Source organism: Neopelma chrysocephalum, unplaced genomic scaffold (genome assembly GCF_003984885.1).
Source record: "Neopelma chrysocephalum unplaced genomic scaffold, ASM398488v2 Primary Assembly neopelma1_26, whole genome shotgun sequence".
Lineage (NCBI taxonomy): Eukaryota > Metazoa > Chordata > Aves > Passeriformes > Pipridae > Neopelma > Neopelma chrysocephalum.
Window position 1 is genome coordinate 6,123,351 of NW_020897695.1, and position 17,748 is coordinate 6,141,098.

A 17,748-nucleotide genomic window follows, 5' to 3' on the forward strand; every position below is an offset into this window, starting at 1 on the left:
TCCCGGGAACGGGCAGAACCTGGCAGCGTCAGATGGGAAGCCCGGGCTTCAGGAGAAGCCAGCCTCGGCTGCCCCTCCTCCCCGCCCCCGGCCGCTGTGAGGCGGAGATGTCCAGCCTCGGGGTGTCCCCCCGCCTCCGTCCCCCGCCGCTCCGGCGGCTTCGGTTTTGTAATTGACCCCTGGGGACTCCCCAGGCGTCATGTCGCAACAGCGCCCTGTCGAGCCAGCAGCCAGTCGTGTGTGCCTTCGGATCACCTCGAGGTCCTCCCGTGGGAGGACTCCGATCCATTATTGTAGTGCGTGGTGGTGACAGTGCAGTGTATTTTCGGCCACTGAAGACACCAAGTAACTCGATAGGTGATACCTCGATAGGCTGTGGAAACTGGAGGCATCAAGCCAAATATGCCCCGGGTGAGGTCGGTGGGAATGCCAGTCCCCATTGTCCATTCACGAGTGGGTCCGGCACCTCCAGGAAGAGCCGCGGCTGCCCACCGGGGCTGCTCCCCTCGCCCACGCCTGGGCTGGGGGTGGTGGGTGGCTCCAGCCAAATCACTTTTCTCCGTTGGGTGGACAGGGAGGGAGAGATGGACAGCAGAGGTTTCGGGGAGATGAGTAAATCGCCTCGCGAATACAAACACGCTAGCGAATACAACACGCCTTTTCCCGCAGACAGGCTCCTCATCAGGAGACTCGGGGGGGGGGGGGATCCCTAATAATTTTACCTTTGGAAAATTTAAGAGTGTGGGGGTGCGCGTGTGGGAGTGTGTGTTCGTGCTGTCGCTGCCAAGCCCAGGATTTTGTTTTCTCTCCCAGCATGCGTTGATGACATCACGAAGTGCCCCTTCTTTGTGTGTCAGTGATGTCACCAAATGCAGTGTGGGGGACAATGGAATCCTGAACTCCGGGCGAGGGCGAGTGGGAAGCGGCTGCTCCTGCTGCTGGATCAGAGCTGAGTCGAGAGAGGGAAGGGAGGACACAGCTGCTGCTTTGGGGCTGAAACAGGTGAGAGACAGGAAAGCTGCCGGGGATTCCTTTTGCCTGGATTGGTGGGGGCGAGGGGGCTTTGGGATGGGCTCTTCTGTTTTCCCCCCCTTATTGCTTTCCAACTGAGGCAGGTGAGAAGTTGCTGCTGCTGCCGGACGGACAAAGCAGGTGAGGCAGGAGAGTAGCTTTGGGTTAGACACAGTTGTAAGAATAGGAGGAAAGCAAAGAGCCCCCCCGCCGAGCCTAATAGCCCCCTCTCAGCTTTAAAAAAGCAGCCCCGGGAACTGCCCCTCTCCCAGCCACCTGCTTCCACCCCGTCCTCGCGGAGCTCCCGCACGGAAGCAGCACCGGAGCCGGGGAGGGCGCCTCTCCCACCCCCTCGACACCCCTGCAGGTTACTTTTCAGAAGGTCTCAATTAAAAACTCACGTCCCCCTCCGCGCGCCCCTTTCTGCCTTCCCCGGGGGCGGGGGAGGGAACGGGGGACCGTGGCCGCCGGGATCCCCCTTCCATCCCCGGAGCGGGGGCTCCGCTGCCCGCCCCCCCGCCGGCCCCCGCTCCGCGCCGGGTGGCGCCCCGGTCCCGCCGCCCCCCAGCCCCGCTCGGCGGTGGGGGAGGCAGCCAGGGAAGCCATTGCCTGTTTAATAGTTGCTGTTGCAGCACTTCCGCTTCTCTCCCAGCGAGAGAGACACGAGTGGCCAGGCCCAGCCGCACCGAGGAGGAGCAGCCAGACACAAAGGGAGAGGTAGGGGGACGGGGCACCCCCCGCCGCCCTCCCCGGGGGCAGAGGCGAGGGGCAGGGCCGGCCGCGGCCCGGCGATGGGGCGGCAGCCGGCGGGGCAGGGGGGTCGCGCCCGGGGCTGTCAGGTATCGCTGTGCCCCCGGCCCTGCGGGCCCGCGGCCGGGGCAGCTCGGCCGGGCCCCCCCCGGCTCTCGCCCGGCGGGGGCCGGGGAGCTCCCCGGGGGCCCGTGTCCCCGGGGGGAGGCGGCCGTGTGCTGGCTCCCCCGGCCCGCGGCCGCCCCCCTCCCCCCCCCCCCCCCCAACCCCCCCGAACTCTCCTGGGGTGCCCTGCCAGCCCCCCCATCCCTCCCGACGGCTTCTCGCCCCTTTCGGGCGCGGACAGCCCGCCGTGCTCGCCCTCCTCCCCCGTGTCCCCGGGGTGCCCTCATGAGCCGTGCTGTCTCCCCCTGGCACCCTGCTGCCCCCCTCCCTGCCACCGGCTTCCCCGGGCCCTCCGCTCACCCCTCTTAGGCCCTGGCCCTCCTCCCTCCCACGTACCCCCCCAGCACAGACCCACTGTTCCCTTGCCCCTTTGCTGGCACATGCCCCTCAGTGCAGTGGGCCTCGGTGGGTCCCATCAGTGCACCCCACTCCCTTGCTTAGCCGTTCCCCTTCGTTTGCCCTCTTCCTGCTCCCTCCCCGCACCGCTTACAACACTCGATCCCACAGGCAGGGGTTATCCAGCAGGCAGGGGTTTCCCCACCACAGGTCACAGATTCTCCAGGGTCTTCCCTGTGTTGCCAGTGATGCCCCACTTCCATTTTAGAGCTGGCGATGGTCACCCCGCCAGCCCCATCCCTTCCTGCCCCCCCACGTGCCTCCCGGGAACCCAAGGGACCGGAGCTGTTCCATTTTTATCTTCTACACCCCTAGGCTGGATAGTGGTGGGTGGTGATGGCTCCTCTTGTGTGTGCAGTTTGGGGGAGATTAGAAGGAATTGCTTTGAGCTTCCCTGATCCTTGCAGTCGTCCTCGTTCCAGTCTCCTCTCATTTTGCACTTGCTTTCTGAGAGGAAGCTTTAAAAATCCCTTTCCCCCTGCTCCTTGGTGCTCCTAGTGCAGGCAAGGCTACTGCTTCTCCTGCTGCGGCTGTAGGGCCTGAAGAGGAAAGGGAGACATGAGGATCCTTTAAAAGAAGCATGACCCAAACACAGAGCAAGATTGTCAGCAGCCTTTCTCTGTGTGTGTTTGTGTTCACTGTTTGTTCCCCACGCCCCATGGTGTCTCCTCTCCAGGTTGGGGTGTGTGGTGGGGGGGTCGCTATGTCGGATGACGATTCGAGGGCCAGCACCAGCTCCTCCTCATCTTCATCCTCCAACCAACAGACAGAGAAAGAGACAAGCACGCCTAAGAAGAAGGAAAGCAAAGTCAGCATGAGTAAAAACTCTAAGCTGCTATCTACCAGTGCCAAGAGGTGAGGCTGCAGTCAGTTTTCTCACTGATTCACTGCATCTTTCCTCCTTCCTCATTTTATTTTGCTCTGTACCCCCACTGCTCCCTTGCTGCTTTCATTCCTCATCTCTAGCCCTTGTGCTCAACCTTTCCACATGAATCTGCTATTGTCTCACATTTTTCAGTGTCTCAGTGCAGTGACTTTCTGCCCAACTTCACTGCTCGCTGATCTCTCTTCCTGTTTATTCCTCTCTTCCATCCCAAATATTTTCCTGTCTTTTCTTCCTCTGGGTTGTTATTCTGACCCTCAGTTATTTCTGCTGTCTTTCCTTTTTCCTTATTGGCATCTGTTATCGGGATGGTGTAGGATTGACATGTAGACCTTAATTCTTTCTCTGCTACTGGAAGCTATGTGGTCCCAAGTAAGGCATTGCATTTCAACCTCAGTTTCCCTCTCTGTAGGTTGGAATTATCTAGACTGGCTTTTTTACTTTCTAGGACTGATTTGGGGATTAATTAATGTTTGTGAAGTTTTGAGATTGCTTGCATTGGGGAAGGGCACTCCAGTGCAAGTGGTGTAGTATAGCCCTAGATCTTTTCCAACAAATATGTTACTGTTATTTTTGTCTGCTCAACACTTACATTGAATTTTCTGTATATGGTTGGATGCTGACTAGAATAAATAATCTACAGCCAGTCCACTTGTGGACATTCTGCTCTAAAATAGTCTTTGCTCACAGCACAGAGTGGGTTGGTTTTTCTTTGAGAATTAAATAATTTTTATTCCAGAATAATGTGTAGGGAGAGATGCCTGCATAGAATAGTAATTCCAGAACAGCAATGTCAATCAGTTTTCTTCACTTGGAACTTCTCAGGTTTTTTTTTTTTAAATAAATTGTTACCCTTTCTTATTTGTTCTGCTTTTCACCTGAATTCAGCACCATCCTGCTTCAGGGAGCTATGCTGAGAAATGGAAGTTTTCAAGCAAACTTGCAGTACTTCAGTAAGAATAATAAACCGTCTCACTGAACAGCTTTGCCAGGCAGCAGAGAGGTTGTATCAGAATGTGTCAAAAGTGACTGGGGTTTTATGCAAAGGCCCTGCCATTGCAACTAAGTTCTCTGTGGCTTTGTAGAATTTAGGCAGTTTGGTTATTCCAGAACTCCACTCAGCAGGTTTCCATGGCAAACTGACGTAGATATTGGCAAATGGTGTTTACGTGTTGTGCCCTTCACTCTTTCAAGAAGATTTTAAACGGCCTAATGTGGAAAGGCTGTGGTTCTTGTGTGACAAGTGGAAGAGAGGCAGAAGATGCTGTCTGAGTTTAAAGGAGAAGGGAGGCAGACTGAGTGCTGGGTGGGGAAATCTGGAAAGGAAGCCTGAGTGACAGTAATGGGACTCCAGGGAAGGGGATGATAGCTGGTTGGGCGTTTTGTGGCAAAAGCAGCATAAGCCCAGAATAGTCTGGGCAGGGAGTACAGGCTGTTGGCTGAACACGATGGAGAAAGGGAGCGTCTGGAGTGCTGAGGGAGGAGACCTGGGGATGTTGTGTGGCTCTTGAGGGTGAAGAGAGGGGAGAATTGAAGGTGGCAGGAATGTGCAGGAGCCTCGGAAATAGATATTCACCTTCCTTTAAGTGTCCTTGGGAATGGCGCAGTTATTGACTCCCTCAGGGCTGGTGGTTATTTTTTTTCTCAGGATGGTGATGAGAAGCTGGGGGGAGAGGGGGAGCCAATTTGGCAATGACTGTTTCTCTCAATCCTGTAAGACAAAATTCCTTTTCAGACTGCAGTTTCCTCCTAGCACTTGGTGCATCACATTTGCAGAGGTTGGTTGTCAGAGCAAAGCAGACAGACTTTTCCACTGTGTGGCTGGCATCTTTATGGGAGCATGCAGCAGTGCACCTGTCTGGGTTCAGTGCATGGTGCCTGAGTGCTTCTCTGCCTGTCTCTGTAAGAGGGCAGGACACCTGTCCTGCTTAGTGGGTTTGGGCTGGTGTGAGGCTTCATCTGAGAGTGCCTCTGTCTTATGTACTGTTGCAAACTTAGTGACAGTATGTCTGTAAGGTCTATGTGTTAGCTGCTATCCCACACAGTGACTTACTTTTGTACCTTCTTGCTTTTATTGCCACAGGATTCAGAAGGAGTTGGCTGACATCACCTTAGATCCACCTCCCAACTGCAGGTTGGTGTCGAGTCCTTCCCTGAGGAGGGTGGGGGAAGGTGAGGGGCTGAAGTATGCCTGTGTGTTGTAACTGCCTTCAGAGGCTTTCGATGGAGCAGAGGAATGGCTGTTTAGGTGGCCTGCAGTAATTTTGTGAATGCTTGGATGACATTAAATAGTTTCCAGGTGGGGACACCTCTAAAGATTGTATGTGTTTTGATAAGTTTTCTGTTTGTTTTGGGAGTTGTTTTGTTTTTTTTAACAATTGCATTTCAGTCAAATTACACTGCTTGCGTGTGTATGTTTCGGAAACTGGTCTGTAAAGAAGAGTGTGAAAACTTTCTCCTTGTTTGTTTTTTTTGTTTATAAATCTAATGCCTGACTGCACTAATCTTATATAAATAAGAGTCCTACCAAGGAAGCAGAGAATAGTAAAATGCTGAGGTTTTTAGCTCAGAGTGTTCTGTTGTGAACAGCAGCTCACAGTGGAAGAGAAGCGTGAATTCGTCACTCAGTGGGTGCCCCACAGGAGCATACATCTTAGCTGATGAAGTAGAAACCAGGGATATTCTGTTGCCCTTTATAGAGCAGCTTGTTTTTAAGTGTGTTTTAGAAACTTGTACTATTTTTTTAAAACATCTACCAGGTTGATTTGAGGCATTGCATGGTGTCCCTGAGCCTCTTTGCATTTGGAGAGGAGACGACAGTAGTAGTGTAACATCTTTGGTTGTGCTCATTCATTCAAGAGGAAAGAGGCTTTTGGTCTGGTCTGTGTTTGCTGTAGTTGCCAAAGCACAACTCTGTTCCCATCTTCTTGCTGTAGCTGAGGTTTGATGCCTCTTGATGTTGGTAATAGCAGAAATCAGAGAAAATTATGTTTATAAAAAACTGTTCAAATTGGTCTTTTTAGTATTGAGTTGCTGCCCACAAATGTATATGAACCTTTTTATTGAAACATTTTGCCACTGTTTGTCTGCAGAGAGGCATTAGCACAAGAATTAGCCTGACAGGTCCAGAGCCACCCTTTCAGTACCAGTCCCAAGGATCATTATTAACAAAAGGAGGGACTGGATGTGACATGTGATGTCTAGTCTGATACTAAGATTTTTGTGCTGTTTGGAAGATAACCAGTGAGCTCGGAAATCTTTAACTGTGACAATATTGTTTTAGGGACAGTAATGACTTATCTGAATATTACAAGAATTTCCAGTTCTTGGGCTGGAGGCATCTGTCTTGTCTTTGTCCTGGCTCTGTGTCAGGATGAAGTCCACATGCTTTTCCTTCCTCCTCCCACCATAACCTGATTTTCATGGGAAAGAAACACAGAAGCACAGCTCAGAAAGGCACTGTGCCTTGCTGTCTAGATAACGTGAGTCTGGATGATCAAGGTGCTGGGACTGCAGTCTGAACTTTGCAAATCTATCCAACAGTTGTGATAGTGAATATGTTAGATTGCATGTTTCATCTGAAGGTTTGTGTAAATAATATTAGAACCCTAATTTGTCCTTGTTTCAATTGGATTCATTCACAGGTAAAGATGAGCTAGCAGGCTACCTGTCAAAATAGAGTATAGTTTTGATTTTTCTTTTTTAATTACATAGACGATTGAGGATAATGCACTTCAGGGTCCACATAGTAAGTTTGTGTTGTTTCAGCCTTTATAAATATTTCTAATGGTAAAAACTGGATCCTAGTACAAGTAGTGATGATTGATCTTCACCCGTAGTGGAATTACAAGTATTCTGCATTCCTTCTGACCTTCCAATGGATGAAGGCTGGCAACTCTTGCAAATAATACATGAAACTGATGTAGTTGTTACTGTCCCTTAATATGTTGATAGGTAGGAAAACGTCAGTGAAGGGGTTTGGGGGGGGGGGGGTGACCAGAGGAGTAAAGAGAGTGCTGAGAGCGGTGGAGAGCACCTCTGCTTGTGGTTCACAAGGCTCCAGTTGTGCAGTCAAGCACTGGGAGTTTGCTTCTGTAGCAGCAGGTTTGTAAAAGGGTGAGCAGGTGCTGATTGCCACAAAAGTTAGATGAGTTTCAGCTATCACAGTTATCGGGAAAGTTCACCTCTTGTGGATAAAGAAACAGTCAGTTTGTGACTGTTAGGATATTAAGCAAGTGAGAGGCTCTGGTTGCTGCATGATGTTTAAGGTTGCCAAAATTTGCTCTTGGGAAGCCTGCTAACAGTGACACTGCTTTCCTTTATCTTTTTTCCTTCATATGAACATTATTGGCATGCTGTGAGGGAGGTATTAAATACATAGTTTGAGAACTTAGTTTCAATTTCCTGCCTTTATGACTTTGCTTATTCTCACCTTTCTTCTGACCTTCAGCCCCTCGTATTTCTGCTGTCTTTGTGCCTCTACAGATGTTTTTCAGGTGTCACTGGAGGGGAGGCCAGTCCTCTCCTTTTAGATCTTACTCGCTCCTGCAAGTTTAATCTCAAAACTTACATATTCAGGGAGTTATATACGATACCAAGTACTACCTGTTCTGTTGTCAACTTTAGGGGTGCCACAGCATCAGAAGTCACATTTGAAAATGTGCATCTGAAACTGTATCCTATGTTATGTTGGAAATGTCATAATCTTTTTTTCTGGACATCTGTTCTTACACACCTCAGCACCATCTTTGTATTTTCCCCTATTCCATGCCCAGTGTTTGATAGCAGTTCATGGCTGGCTGTGCTTTAATTTTTAGCCTCATTGCAAAATGCTGTTCTTCTTTCAGTCTTATTGCAGTAATGAGAGTTCAGGATATTTAGCACATCCCAAAGCAGCTCTGCATATTGAAAGAAAAAGCTTTAGGTTGTGAATGATTTTTAGTAAGAGCTGGGATTTTTTTCTTCTTATAAAATACCACATATAAGATGCAATTACAAATAATGACAACCATTTGATATTTAAAAAAAAAAAGCTTAAAACCAAATGTTACATTTTTATTTTTGTAGCTTGCAGTGGCTGTATTTTCATGTGTGTAACCCACAGATCATCTGTTTAAAAAACAAAAACCAAAAAACCCAAACCCCAAACACACTCAACACCCTGTGATTGAGCAGCTGTGTGGGTTTTATACATATGTGGGTAATATGAGGGGAAGTTTATCCCAGAACTTCCTCTCTCCTCAGTACTTTCCTTGCTTCTGGTTTTCCACAGCTCGCCTATGTCCCCCAAAAGCTTACCTGTGCTTGTCTGTCTTTTGCTGCTTTGTCTCTTGAAAGTGTGTTTGCCCCTCCTATCTCCCTCCCCAGGCTGTGATTTTGATTTTGTGTAGGCTAGTACAGTTACTTTGCAGAGGTGCAGAATATGTGCATGGAAACACAGTCTCTGTTTGGCCTGCATTCAAAAAATAGATTTTTGGACTTGAAGACATTTTCTAAAAGGAAACGTTTAATACATGTCACAAAATCATGGGTTCCTGATGGGAGCAATGCTGTCCTCGTAAGTATCCTAGTGTAATATATGTGTGGCAGCTACTTCTGAATGGATTTAAGTCCTCTTCATCACCTTCAGTAGCCTGGTGCTCTAGAGGTCTTTAGTTTCTGCAAGTTGATTTGACTTCTGATATTAATACTGAGTTATGAAAGTTAAATGTGGCTTTCAAGTTCAGGAGGTGGTTAGTGGTTAATATAAATTGGAGAATGACTGTTTGGACCTAAAGTATTTTAAATCTTTTAAGAGTGTACCTGGTGATTTCTTCTCCTACTTTGTATTATATCGAAAAGTTATAACTCTTGTTTTGGGACTCAAAGAAGGTACCTAGAGACTTTTTACTTTTGATCTTCTGTATATGTTGGTGACAGAGGAGTATGTCATGTCTTTGCTTTGAGTGAAGGAAGTCTGTGTCTGTGACTGTCCACAGATGTCAGAATATGGTTCCATCTTGATATGTAGGCAGTCCTGATCTTTGTTGAAGACACTCGTGTTGTGAAAAATCTTGCTTTCTGTCCCTGTGATAAAGTTTTCAAAGCTTTAAGAGAAGTTAATTAAAGCTTTAGGTACTGCTTATTCACTTTGTGTCATGTATTTGATCTATGTATTTAAGGATCTCCTTATAGTAAATCTGCTTGTTGAGGTTATGAAATAAATGTTTTTCCCCATTTTTGGGGATGGGGAGTTAGAGCACACAAAAACCAAGTGACTTGTCCAGAGTCACGCAAGAAGTCTCTGGCAAAATGGAGAAATGAATGTACATCTCCTTTGTTTCAAGCTAACTAGTGGCTGAGCGGTTCTGCTGGAACTGTGTGCATCAGTTGCATTATGAGCAGGGCTTTGAATTTGAGCTTTATTGGGTGTCTGGTATTGACTGTATGTAAGCATGGTAATTTAATGTTATTTCTCCCATCTGCGTAGAGGGACCAAAATGGATATTAACTAGAATTAATGTTTTTTAATCTTTCTTACCCAAACTGAAACAAGTTTGTCTCCACATGGCTCATTTAAGTCCACATAGGCAAGACCAGCTGTTATTTAAACAAAAATAATTTTCAAACACTTACTGAAAGAGGCATTTGCCTGCAAGACTTACCATTGCTTCAGAGAAAAATGCCATCACAAATTCATTATTTAGATAATAATAAAATACAGTTGTGTTTCCTGGCACTTTCAGCCTGGTTTTTTTAAATTCACAGAATAAGGACCAGATCTCCCTGAGAGTCTTGTGAAAGTTAACTGTCATCACTTAATAAATATGTCTTGGTAGAGATGGTGGGCTCTGCATTATAATGTATGGAATATTAATAGTTTTCAAAACTTTGCAATGTGGAATTAAAATTTGTTGGCTTGGAAGAAGTCTGCATAAAATATATGGCTCAAAGGCAGTTTTGAACTCAATAGTTTCATATTATAATTAATATATTTCATCTACATACCATGCAAGTCTGGCATTTGTCTTGCTTACATTTGTTTTTTATGGTGCTTGTAATTTTTTGCAAATGTACTTTTTCAATACTTGCAACTCCAATAATGCTTGAAGTGCTTTTGCTTTTAAATCTAGTATATTATCTAAGGATAATGTGTCACTCTTTAATATCAGTGTTGGTTTTGTTATTTTCATGCTTGGAATTGGAATAGTCCTTCCTGAACATAGCCGGATTCTGGCATAAATTTTCTGGTCTTAAATTTTGTAATTAAAAAGCTTAATTTCAGTATGACCTTTTTTCTCAATATGCACACTAACTTATTAGATCAAGAATGACAGAAATGCCTGGTTTTACTTCCTTGTAGAAATAAAAAATACAGATCACGTTTAATGAAAATTATCAGCTTACTGATAGAAGAACTTCATTTTTCTTCCCCCCCCCCCTTGTGTTGTTTCTCTAAATGTGAGTGTTTTCTGTGAGAAGTTTCAAGAAGCAGGATAGGAGGCACCCTTCATAATTAGTGCTGTGTGTAGTTGAAAAATATCTTCTGTCGTATAGACTACCAGTGGTTCAGCATTCCCTCCTTGCTTTGTTTGGCACACGATCCCTAGAGAAATAACTCTTCCTTTTGAAATGGTGTATTAACTAATTTAGAGATCCTCTGCAGCTGTGTATGGTCTGGCTTGCAAACCATAAAAATAATACATTTCTACACTTGGTGAATTTGAAGTATGTGAAGTTAGATGCTCCTGCAGGCAAAGTCCTCTACCTGGCATACTCAGACAAAAACTGCACAGGAGCAACTTCTTTGCTGTGGGTCAATCAGTTAATATTACAGGAATTAACCTTTCTGAAGCTACTTCTGTTTTTATTTTAGCAATCAGAAATGTTTTGATGGCCAGGCTGCTCGGATGCTGTGGCAGGAGCTGGCTGATGCTGTGGTAGATTTTGTTTGGCACATCCTGGCTCAGTAATTCCCAAATGAACTGCATTCTGTGCTCTTGCATGCCAAACATTGGAACGATGAATCTTGAGAGCGGCTGTGAAATTGTATCATGGCTAAGAACAAAGAGGATTGAAATCCCTTCTGTGCACACTCTCTTGTATACCACTTAATTTTATTATTTGACTTTCAGCTTTGCTGCCCTTGGAGGGCACTGTGCACATGTGTTTATGATACTACATATGTTTTATCTGACAAATTCTAATATTTCCTCTTGGTCATGCAGTCTTGTTTGGTTCGTTTCCATTGTATTCCAGTGCTGCTGCTTATATTTGATATGCGCATTGCAGCGGGTTCTATGTCTGGTTTTGTTTTAGGAATTATACATTATATATGTACAGTACTTTATAGACAAATGTAGGTACAGTATCTGCACTTTAGGGGTTGAATCTATCTTGCCTTTTTATATGAAGGCAAAATTATCTACAGAGAACTGGCTAATCTAGGGGATTGAGAAAGTAGTAGGGGATGGTTTTGTGTGTGAGGATTTCGAACAGAGCAGGTTGCTAGTGACTGAGGGCTTTGTGGTTTCTGAAGAATGGCTTGGTTTTGAGAGCTGGTAACGTGCTGTCTGACAAGATGTTAACTTTGGTCCTGCTGTCGGAGGGAATTGTGCTGGGAATGGAGACAGAGCTCACAGGTACCTGTAAATCAGTGGATTAAGGTTATTGGTGAGTTTGTGCATAGTGAAACTTCTGCGGTCTCTGCCTGCACTCTTCTGTAGTTGTACATGAAAGACCAGACTTCCATAGAGCACCTTTTTAGAAGTATTTAATATACTAAACAAAAAAGGATACCATTTCATGTGAACAGGTTAAGAGATTATTGCACACCTGTGCAGACTCGCACACCGCGTTCAAAGTTAAAGGCTATGCTTTCTCCACAAAACAAAGTGCTTCAAACTAAGTTAAATTAATAGTGCAATTTAGTCATTATAAGTAGAATCTTGCCAATCTGTAAATTTATTTGAATGAAATAAATTTATACTTATTTCTCCCTCTGAGGCTTAACAGCAGAGGTCTAAATACTGACTTCATTATTTTACAAGATGAAGAAGAGAACATGTATTGTCAAGTACTATAAATAAACTAAAACTATCAAAATAAGTACTGTACACTCTGGAATTCAGAGGGGTTTTCTTGTTTCTTCTGCCAGTTTGCAAATTTCAGCAACATGCAATTGGACTTCCAAGGCATTTGTGGAAAGTGTAATAGTTACCACCATGCATTTAATACGTATGTTCTGTGTCTGAGGGGCTGATTGACATTACTAGGAAAATATATTGCAGAGTTGTATGCATAACTTCAATATTCAATATGCAGTGTTCTTTATTAACCTGGACTCTGTGCGATGGGAGCTGGGGGAGAAAAGGAGAGAGAGGCATGCAGACTATAGCTCGGTGTATGTATGGTATTTGACTCTCTGTGCTCCCTCCAATTTGATTCATGATTTCACAACTGAAAATATAGATCAGGTAAGATTAAATTGAGCTGTTTTGAGAACTGGGTCCAGGCCAAGTTTTGGCAGTTCGTTTGTTTAAGAGAAAATATAAAGTAATTGGATTAAAAAGGCTGTACGATTAATGATGTAGATTCCTGTTAGATTTCTTTGCCTCTGTGTTTCTGTGAATCAGTGCTGAAATTAGGGCTCAATTTCTCCAGGGACTTTTTTAGAGTCAAAAGTGAGTGTAATGTTATCACAGCATGTTAGTAGATGTGTTTTGTACTTTCTCTGTATCAGTGTAAATGGCTGATTTCTCATCTTTCTCTCTGGAGCTGCTGGATTTGCTGGAACATAGAGAATCTTGAACTGGTACTGAGAATTGTAAAGGCAGTAGTAAATGCTCTGTGCTAAGAGGGGAGGCCCTTCCCGGGGCAGGTGCGCTGCTAATATTTAATGCTTTTTCTACTGTGGCTATCTGAGCAATACATTTTGGTCAGTGAGCTAATTCCCGTGTCTGTCTGTTTGGGAGAAATCAGGAGAGAGGTCTTGGTGTCTTTCTTTTTTCTTTTGATGCCTAGGATCATACAGAGAGTTGCACACAGGGGTAAAAAAGACCCTAAACATTAAAAATTAATTCTAAAATTGAAAGTATCTTTTTACAACAGGTGAATTGATTAAAAAAAGATAGGTACTTCTGTATGATCTAAGAACTTTGTCAGAGTTTTTTGAAGACAACAGCAAAGTTTCAGGACAGTAGTAGACTGTTCTTCAAGGAAACCTGCCAGGATAACTGTCTCAAAAGTTTTATATGCAGCTTGAATAACTTCACTGACATTTTAAGGTGCTAATTTACATGATGACTGTTGCGGTTTTGTCATGTGTTTGCGCTTTTCAAGTGGACAACTTCTAGAAAGTTTGTGTGTTATTTTATATTCTGAACAACTGTAGCTGCTCTGAGAAGTGGCCTATAAATGGTGGAGAAAGTGCAACATATTTCATTAAAGCATTGTTTAGCTGTTTCAGATGGTTTTGAAAGATTGCTAAAGTGTACACAGTTGTAATAACATCGTTTTAAAGCAACTATATCAATACTGTGGTATAACACAAAAGGTCATTTATTCAGAAGTTTCTGATCAATCAAACTGATTATTGTAGTACTATATCTGCACATTATTTTCTATATGTCTTAGTAACCTTTTTAAGAAGCTAAAATAGGTGATGTATGCAAGTATTTATCGTTGGTGTCCTGCTTGACTTCCTTGTAAGTTGTTTATCAACAAGAATTGCCTAGTTTTGTTTTTGATGGGGTAATTCTTAATTTGAGACTCCTATCATATTTTGTGGGGCTTTGGCTTCTGATAGAAGTATTTATGCCTACTTATACTTAGGTGACTGTGTGAGAGAGGGAAAAGACTGAAGGCTTTAAATAGCTGTGCCAAGTCTCAAAATATGATGAAGCTGACTGAGTTCTCCATTGCATTAAAGTTGTGGTGATGCTTTCCTAATTTAAATTTAATTTTAACAGCACCCTTGTGGCGTAGGAAATCAGGCAAGAAGATGTGTAGGAGTGACAAGAATGACCTAGGAAATCTAAGTTTTGAGTGTAACTAATGTCAGGCCTTCAGCTGCCCTGCTGCTTGTCTTTTAGTTGCATCTCAGGATTATTCATGGCTAGGCTTCGCGAACGAAGATTTGGGAAGGGCTCTACCCACATTTCTTGCAAGCGCATTGGTGGCTAAAAAGGCCAATACAAGAAAGGCATGTCCGGTTGCAAAAGACACAGCAGAAAGACTCCTTAGATGGTGTATTCTGCAAGGCTCGATTCTTTCTGCATTGTCTTTTCTCCTCAAGGGTGATCCTGGTGCTTTCTCAAAAGCATCAGCAGCGTTATAGATGGTGTGTCTCCAGACCTCCCGATTGGAGGCCAGAGTAGACCAGTTATGGTGATCAATATGCCCGAGGCTGAGATGTTGTTTCAGGGAGTCCTTGTATCTTTTCTTCGGGGCTCCTCTCTTGCGGCAGCCGGTGGCAAGTTCACCATAAAGCAGGATCTTAGGGAGGCAGTGGTCCTTCATCCTGGAGACGTGCCCTGCCCATCGCAGCTGCGTTCTCAGTAGCATGGCCTCAATACTTGTGATTGCTGCCTGTTCGAGAACAGATGTATTGGTCACATAATCTGACCAGTGGATGTTCAGGATTGTGCGAAGGCAGCGTTGATGGAAGCGTTCTAGGAGACGCAGGTGGTGGCGGTAGATGACCCATGATTCGGAACCATATAAAAGAGTAGACAGCACTATGGCTCTGTAAACACTGATCTTGGTACTTCAAGTGTTTATTATGCCATACTCTTTTATGGAGTTTTCCAAAAGCACTATATGCCTTCGCTAACCTGTTGTCTATCTCCCCGTCAGTCTTACCATCCGAGGAGATGAGGCTGCCTAGGTAATTAAACTGTTGGACTGATTTGAGCTCTGATTGGCAGAATTAAAACCTCTAGTAAAATCTTAATATTTTCTTTAGAATAGCTGCTTTCCAATTTTTCCATCCCCTCACTCTCCTTGTGAGGATAATCAGATTGCAGGTATTGGTAAGACTGGGAGAATGAATGAGTCGTAGTTGAGAAACAGAAAAGGACATAAAGCCACTCAAGGCAGAAGAGTGTTATGTTCCTATGGACAGTAAGATTGTGCAGGGCATTAACGGAGACTGTAAGAGACAGCAGAGAGATGGTCCATCAGGGCAGCTGAGGCAATTTTTGCCCTGATTGCCGGAACAGTTGCAGCCAAGGTGGAAGCAGAGACAGACTGATATTTTTTCTGCTCCAGCAATTTAGTTCAGCTTTTGTATTGCCTTCTGTAAGGAGCAGAAGAGACAGGGCATCCTCCTCTTGAATGAATGGGGGGACCATCCACGGGCCAACCTCTTCTTGGGCATGACTGAATTTTTAAAATAGTAAAGCATGCAAGCTGCAACAATGGTTTTTGCTGTGGTGATTGCTTTACACCCCCACCTGGAAAGCAAAATATTCATATAGCGGTGAAGTCAATGCACTTATACGGTTTTACAGTAGGTAAAACCTAAAATACCTTAAAGAATATATGTAATGGGTGCCCAGCTGTATCTTTGCAGACCTCCTTCGGTTGCTGCTTGAGCCACATGTGGCTCTTAAGCCATAGAGTGTCCTCCTAGAAGCACATCAGTGAGATGAGAGGAGTGGGAAAAGTGGGGAGTTACAGCAAGAAAGGAGCAGAGGGAGAGAAAGGCAGAGGGAGAAATAGAGGAAGGGGGTAGAAACAGGAGAGAGAAACAAGTAAGCAAGCAAAATGGGTAGAAATGTTCAAAAAACAATTGCGATTTAGTCAATCTCAATAAAGTAGACCAGTATTAAAGATAGGAAGTTGCGAATTTAATTTGTTGAAGGTCCTGTGAACCTGAGTCTCCCAAAGGAGCACACCTTGCCATGCTTCTCTTGCAGTTGCTACAGGAGCAAGAGCCGTTATTCAATAAATTCCATAATACTGGAAATGGAGATATTCACAAAAATTGTTAAGAGATCATTTTATAACAGATGAAGTCCTTCTACCCAGTAGGCACTGGAAGCTTTTCCTGCAGGAGGGTGTGGAGGCAAATAGTATCAGCACATTAAAGGTGGGTTAAATAAATTCATGAGCAACAGGTCCATAAACAGACAAAGAGAACTCAGGCATGTACCCTTTAGCACCTCTAATCCAGTGGCTGTGGATGCTGAGGGAGTACAAGGGGAATGGACTATAGATAGTGTCCACAGTCACCTATTCTGAGGAGTATATGCTCTTACCACTGACAGGAGGAGGGTGCTGAGTTAAATGATCCCAAATGGTCTTTTTGAATTCTATGTGGAATACCCACCACATTTTCCCTCATTCCAGTTCACTAACTTCAGGCTCTTTTTTGTTTCTTTACTCCATTTCACATGGCTTTTAGCCACCCAACATGTTCAACTTCTGCCCTTTCTGGAACCATTCTTGCATATCTTCTTTTTATACTTTGCCATTTAAAGCAAGCCCTTGTTTGCTGTCACTCAGCTGCTTCTCTTTGTTTTTTTGTGAAGGATTAACCTTCATTCATTTGTGTTGCTGAATTTAGATTGTAAATTTTCAGGGCAAAGGACTTCTTTAATTTTGTCTGTTTGCAAAGTGGTATGTAAATTTCCATCTATGTTTAAATGTTCTTTAGTAATAAAGTATGTTTAGTCTTTGGGCTTGTAGGTGTCACCCTAGCCCCCTTCCCAAAAAAGTTCTGCTTATGTTGTGATGTTGCATTTTTTTTTTCTTATCTGATAGAGGTAAATAAGCAGGTTGTTTTATTCAGCAGCTATTGTATTTTGTTGAATATATGATTTAGTTATTTTCCGGGTTTATGCACATCAAGGTTATCACAGCTGTTACTTTGTGATACTAGTACATTGTAATAAGATAATGTGTTTTGAGATATATTAGTATTGGGGTTTTTTTTCTTCCTGGATAGTGGCAGAGAAATAAGAAAGTTGTCCAACAGCTAATCTCTTTGTTTGGCGTCTTTGTGCTCCTACTTCACCTTCCACCTCAATATCTAGGAGGACTGTAACTATTTGTTAGGAAAATATTAGTTAAATTGCAGAGCTATTACATGTGCTGAGACATTCCAGTTTAAAGCACTTAGTATTCAGTGTGTGCACTCTTAATGACTATAAATATTATGTTACATTTGAGGTTTTGTAATGTACCAGGTATGTCTTGTACATTGTTTTTCCCACAGAAAATGCAAATTTTCTAACCCATGAACTGTTCAAGCTGTGTGTTCTACATTGCATTACAAGGATTTTACTCTGTATTTCATAGAAGAGTCTTATTTGTGGGGAGATGTAAAGTCCAGACAAATTATTTAGCTCTGAGATAGTTCAGGTGTATGTTTCACTCCAGTGCTAAGTAGCACAGAAATAACCATTTAGGACATATTTATTACCTAGTACTGGATTTTGTCAGGAAAGACTGAAAAATAGGGATTGGATAGTAGAGGCTTTGTGTGGTAACGCTGCAGCAGGGATGCAATGAACTGGCAGGGTCCAACCATAAGCTGTAGCAGCAGAGTAAAGGGCTGA

The 17,748-nt window shown here is 44.3% G+C and overlaps 1 protein-coding gene across 6 annotated transcripts in view; it reads left to right on the forward strand.

Moving 5' to 3' along the window:
• The first annotated feature begins 807 nt into the window (after positions 1-807).
• Positions 808-17,748, forward strand: part of UBE2E1 (ubiquitin conjugating enzyme E2 E1) — a 46,616-nt gene continuing 29,675 nt past the window's right edge. The window contains exons 1-3 of one of the 6 annotated variants that reach the window (XM_027675380.1): positions 808-1,002; positions 3,089-3,177; positions 5,289-5,339. In XM_027675380.1, coding sequence (XP_027531181.1) covers positions 823-1,002; positions 3,089-3,177; positions 5,289-5,339 — 320 coding nt within the window. In that variant the 5' untranslated portion in view covers positions 808-822. Of the gene's footprint in view, positions 1,003-1,457; positions 1,729-1,802; positions 1,851-2,998; positions 3,178-5,288; positions 5,340-17,748 lie in introns of those variants that run through there. The other 5 variants (XM_027675378.1, XM_027675382.1, XM_027675383.1 and 2 more) reach the window with 5 other exon arrangements.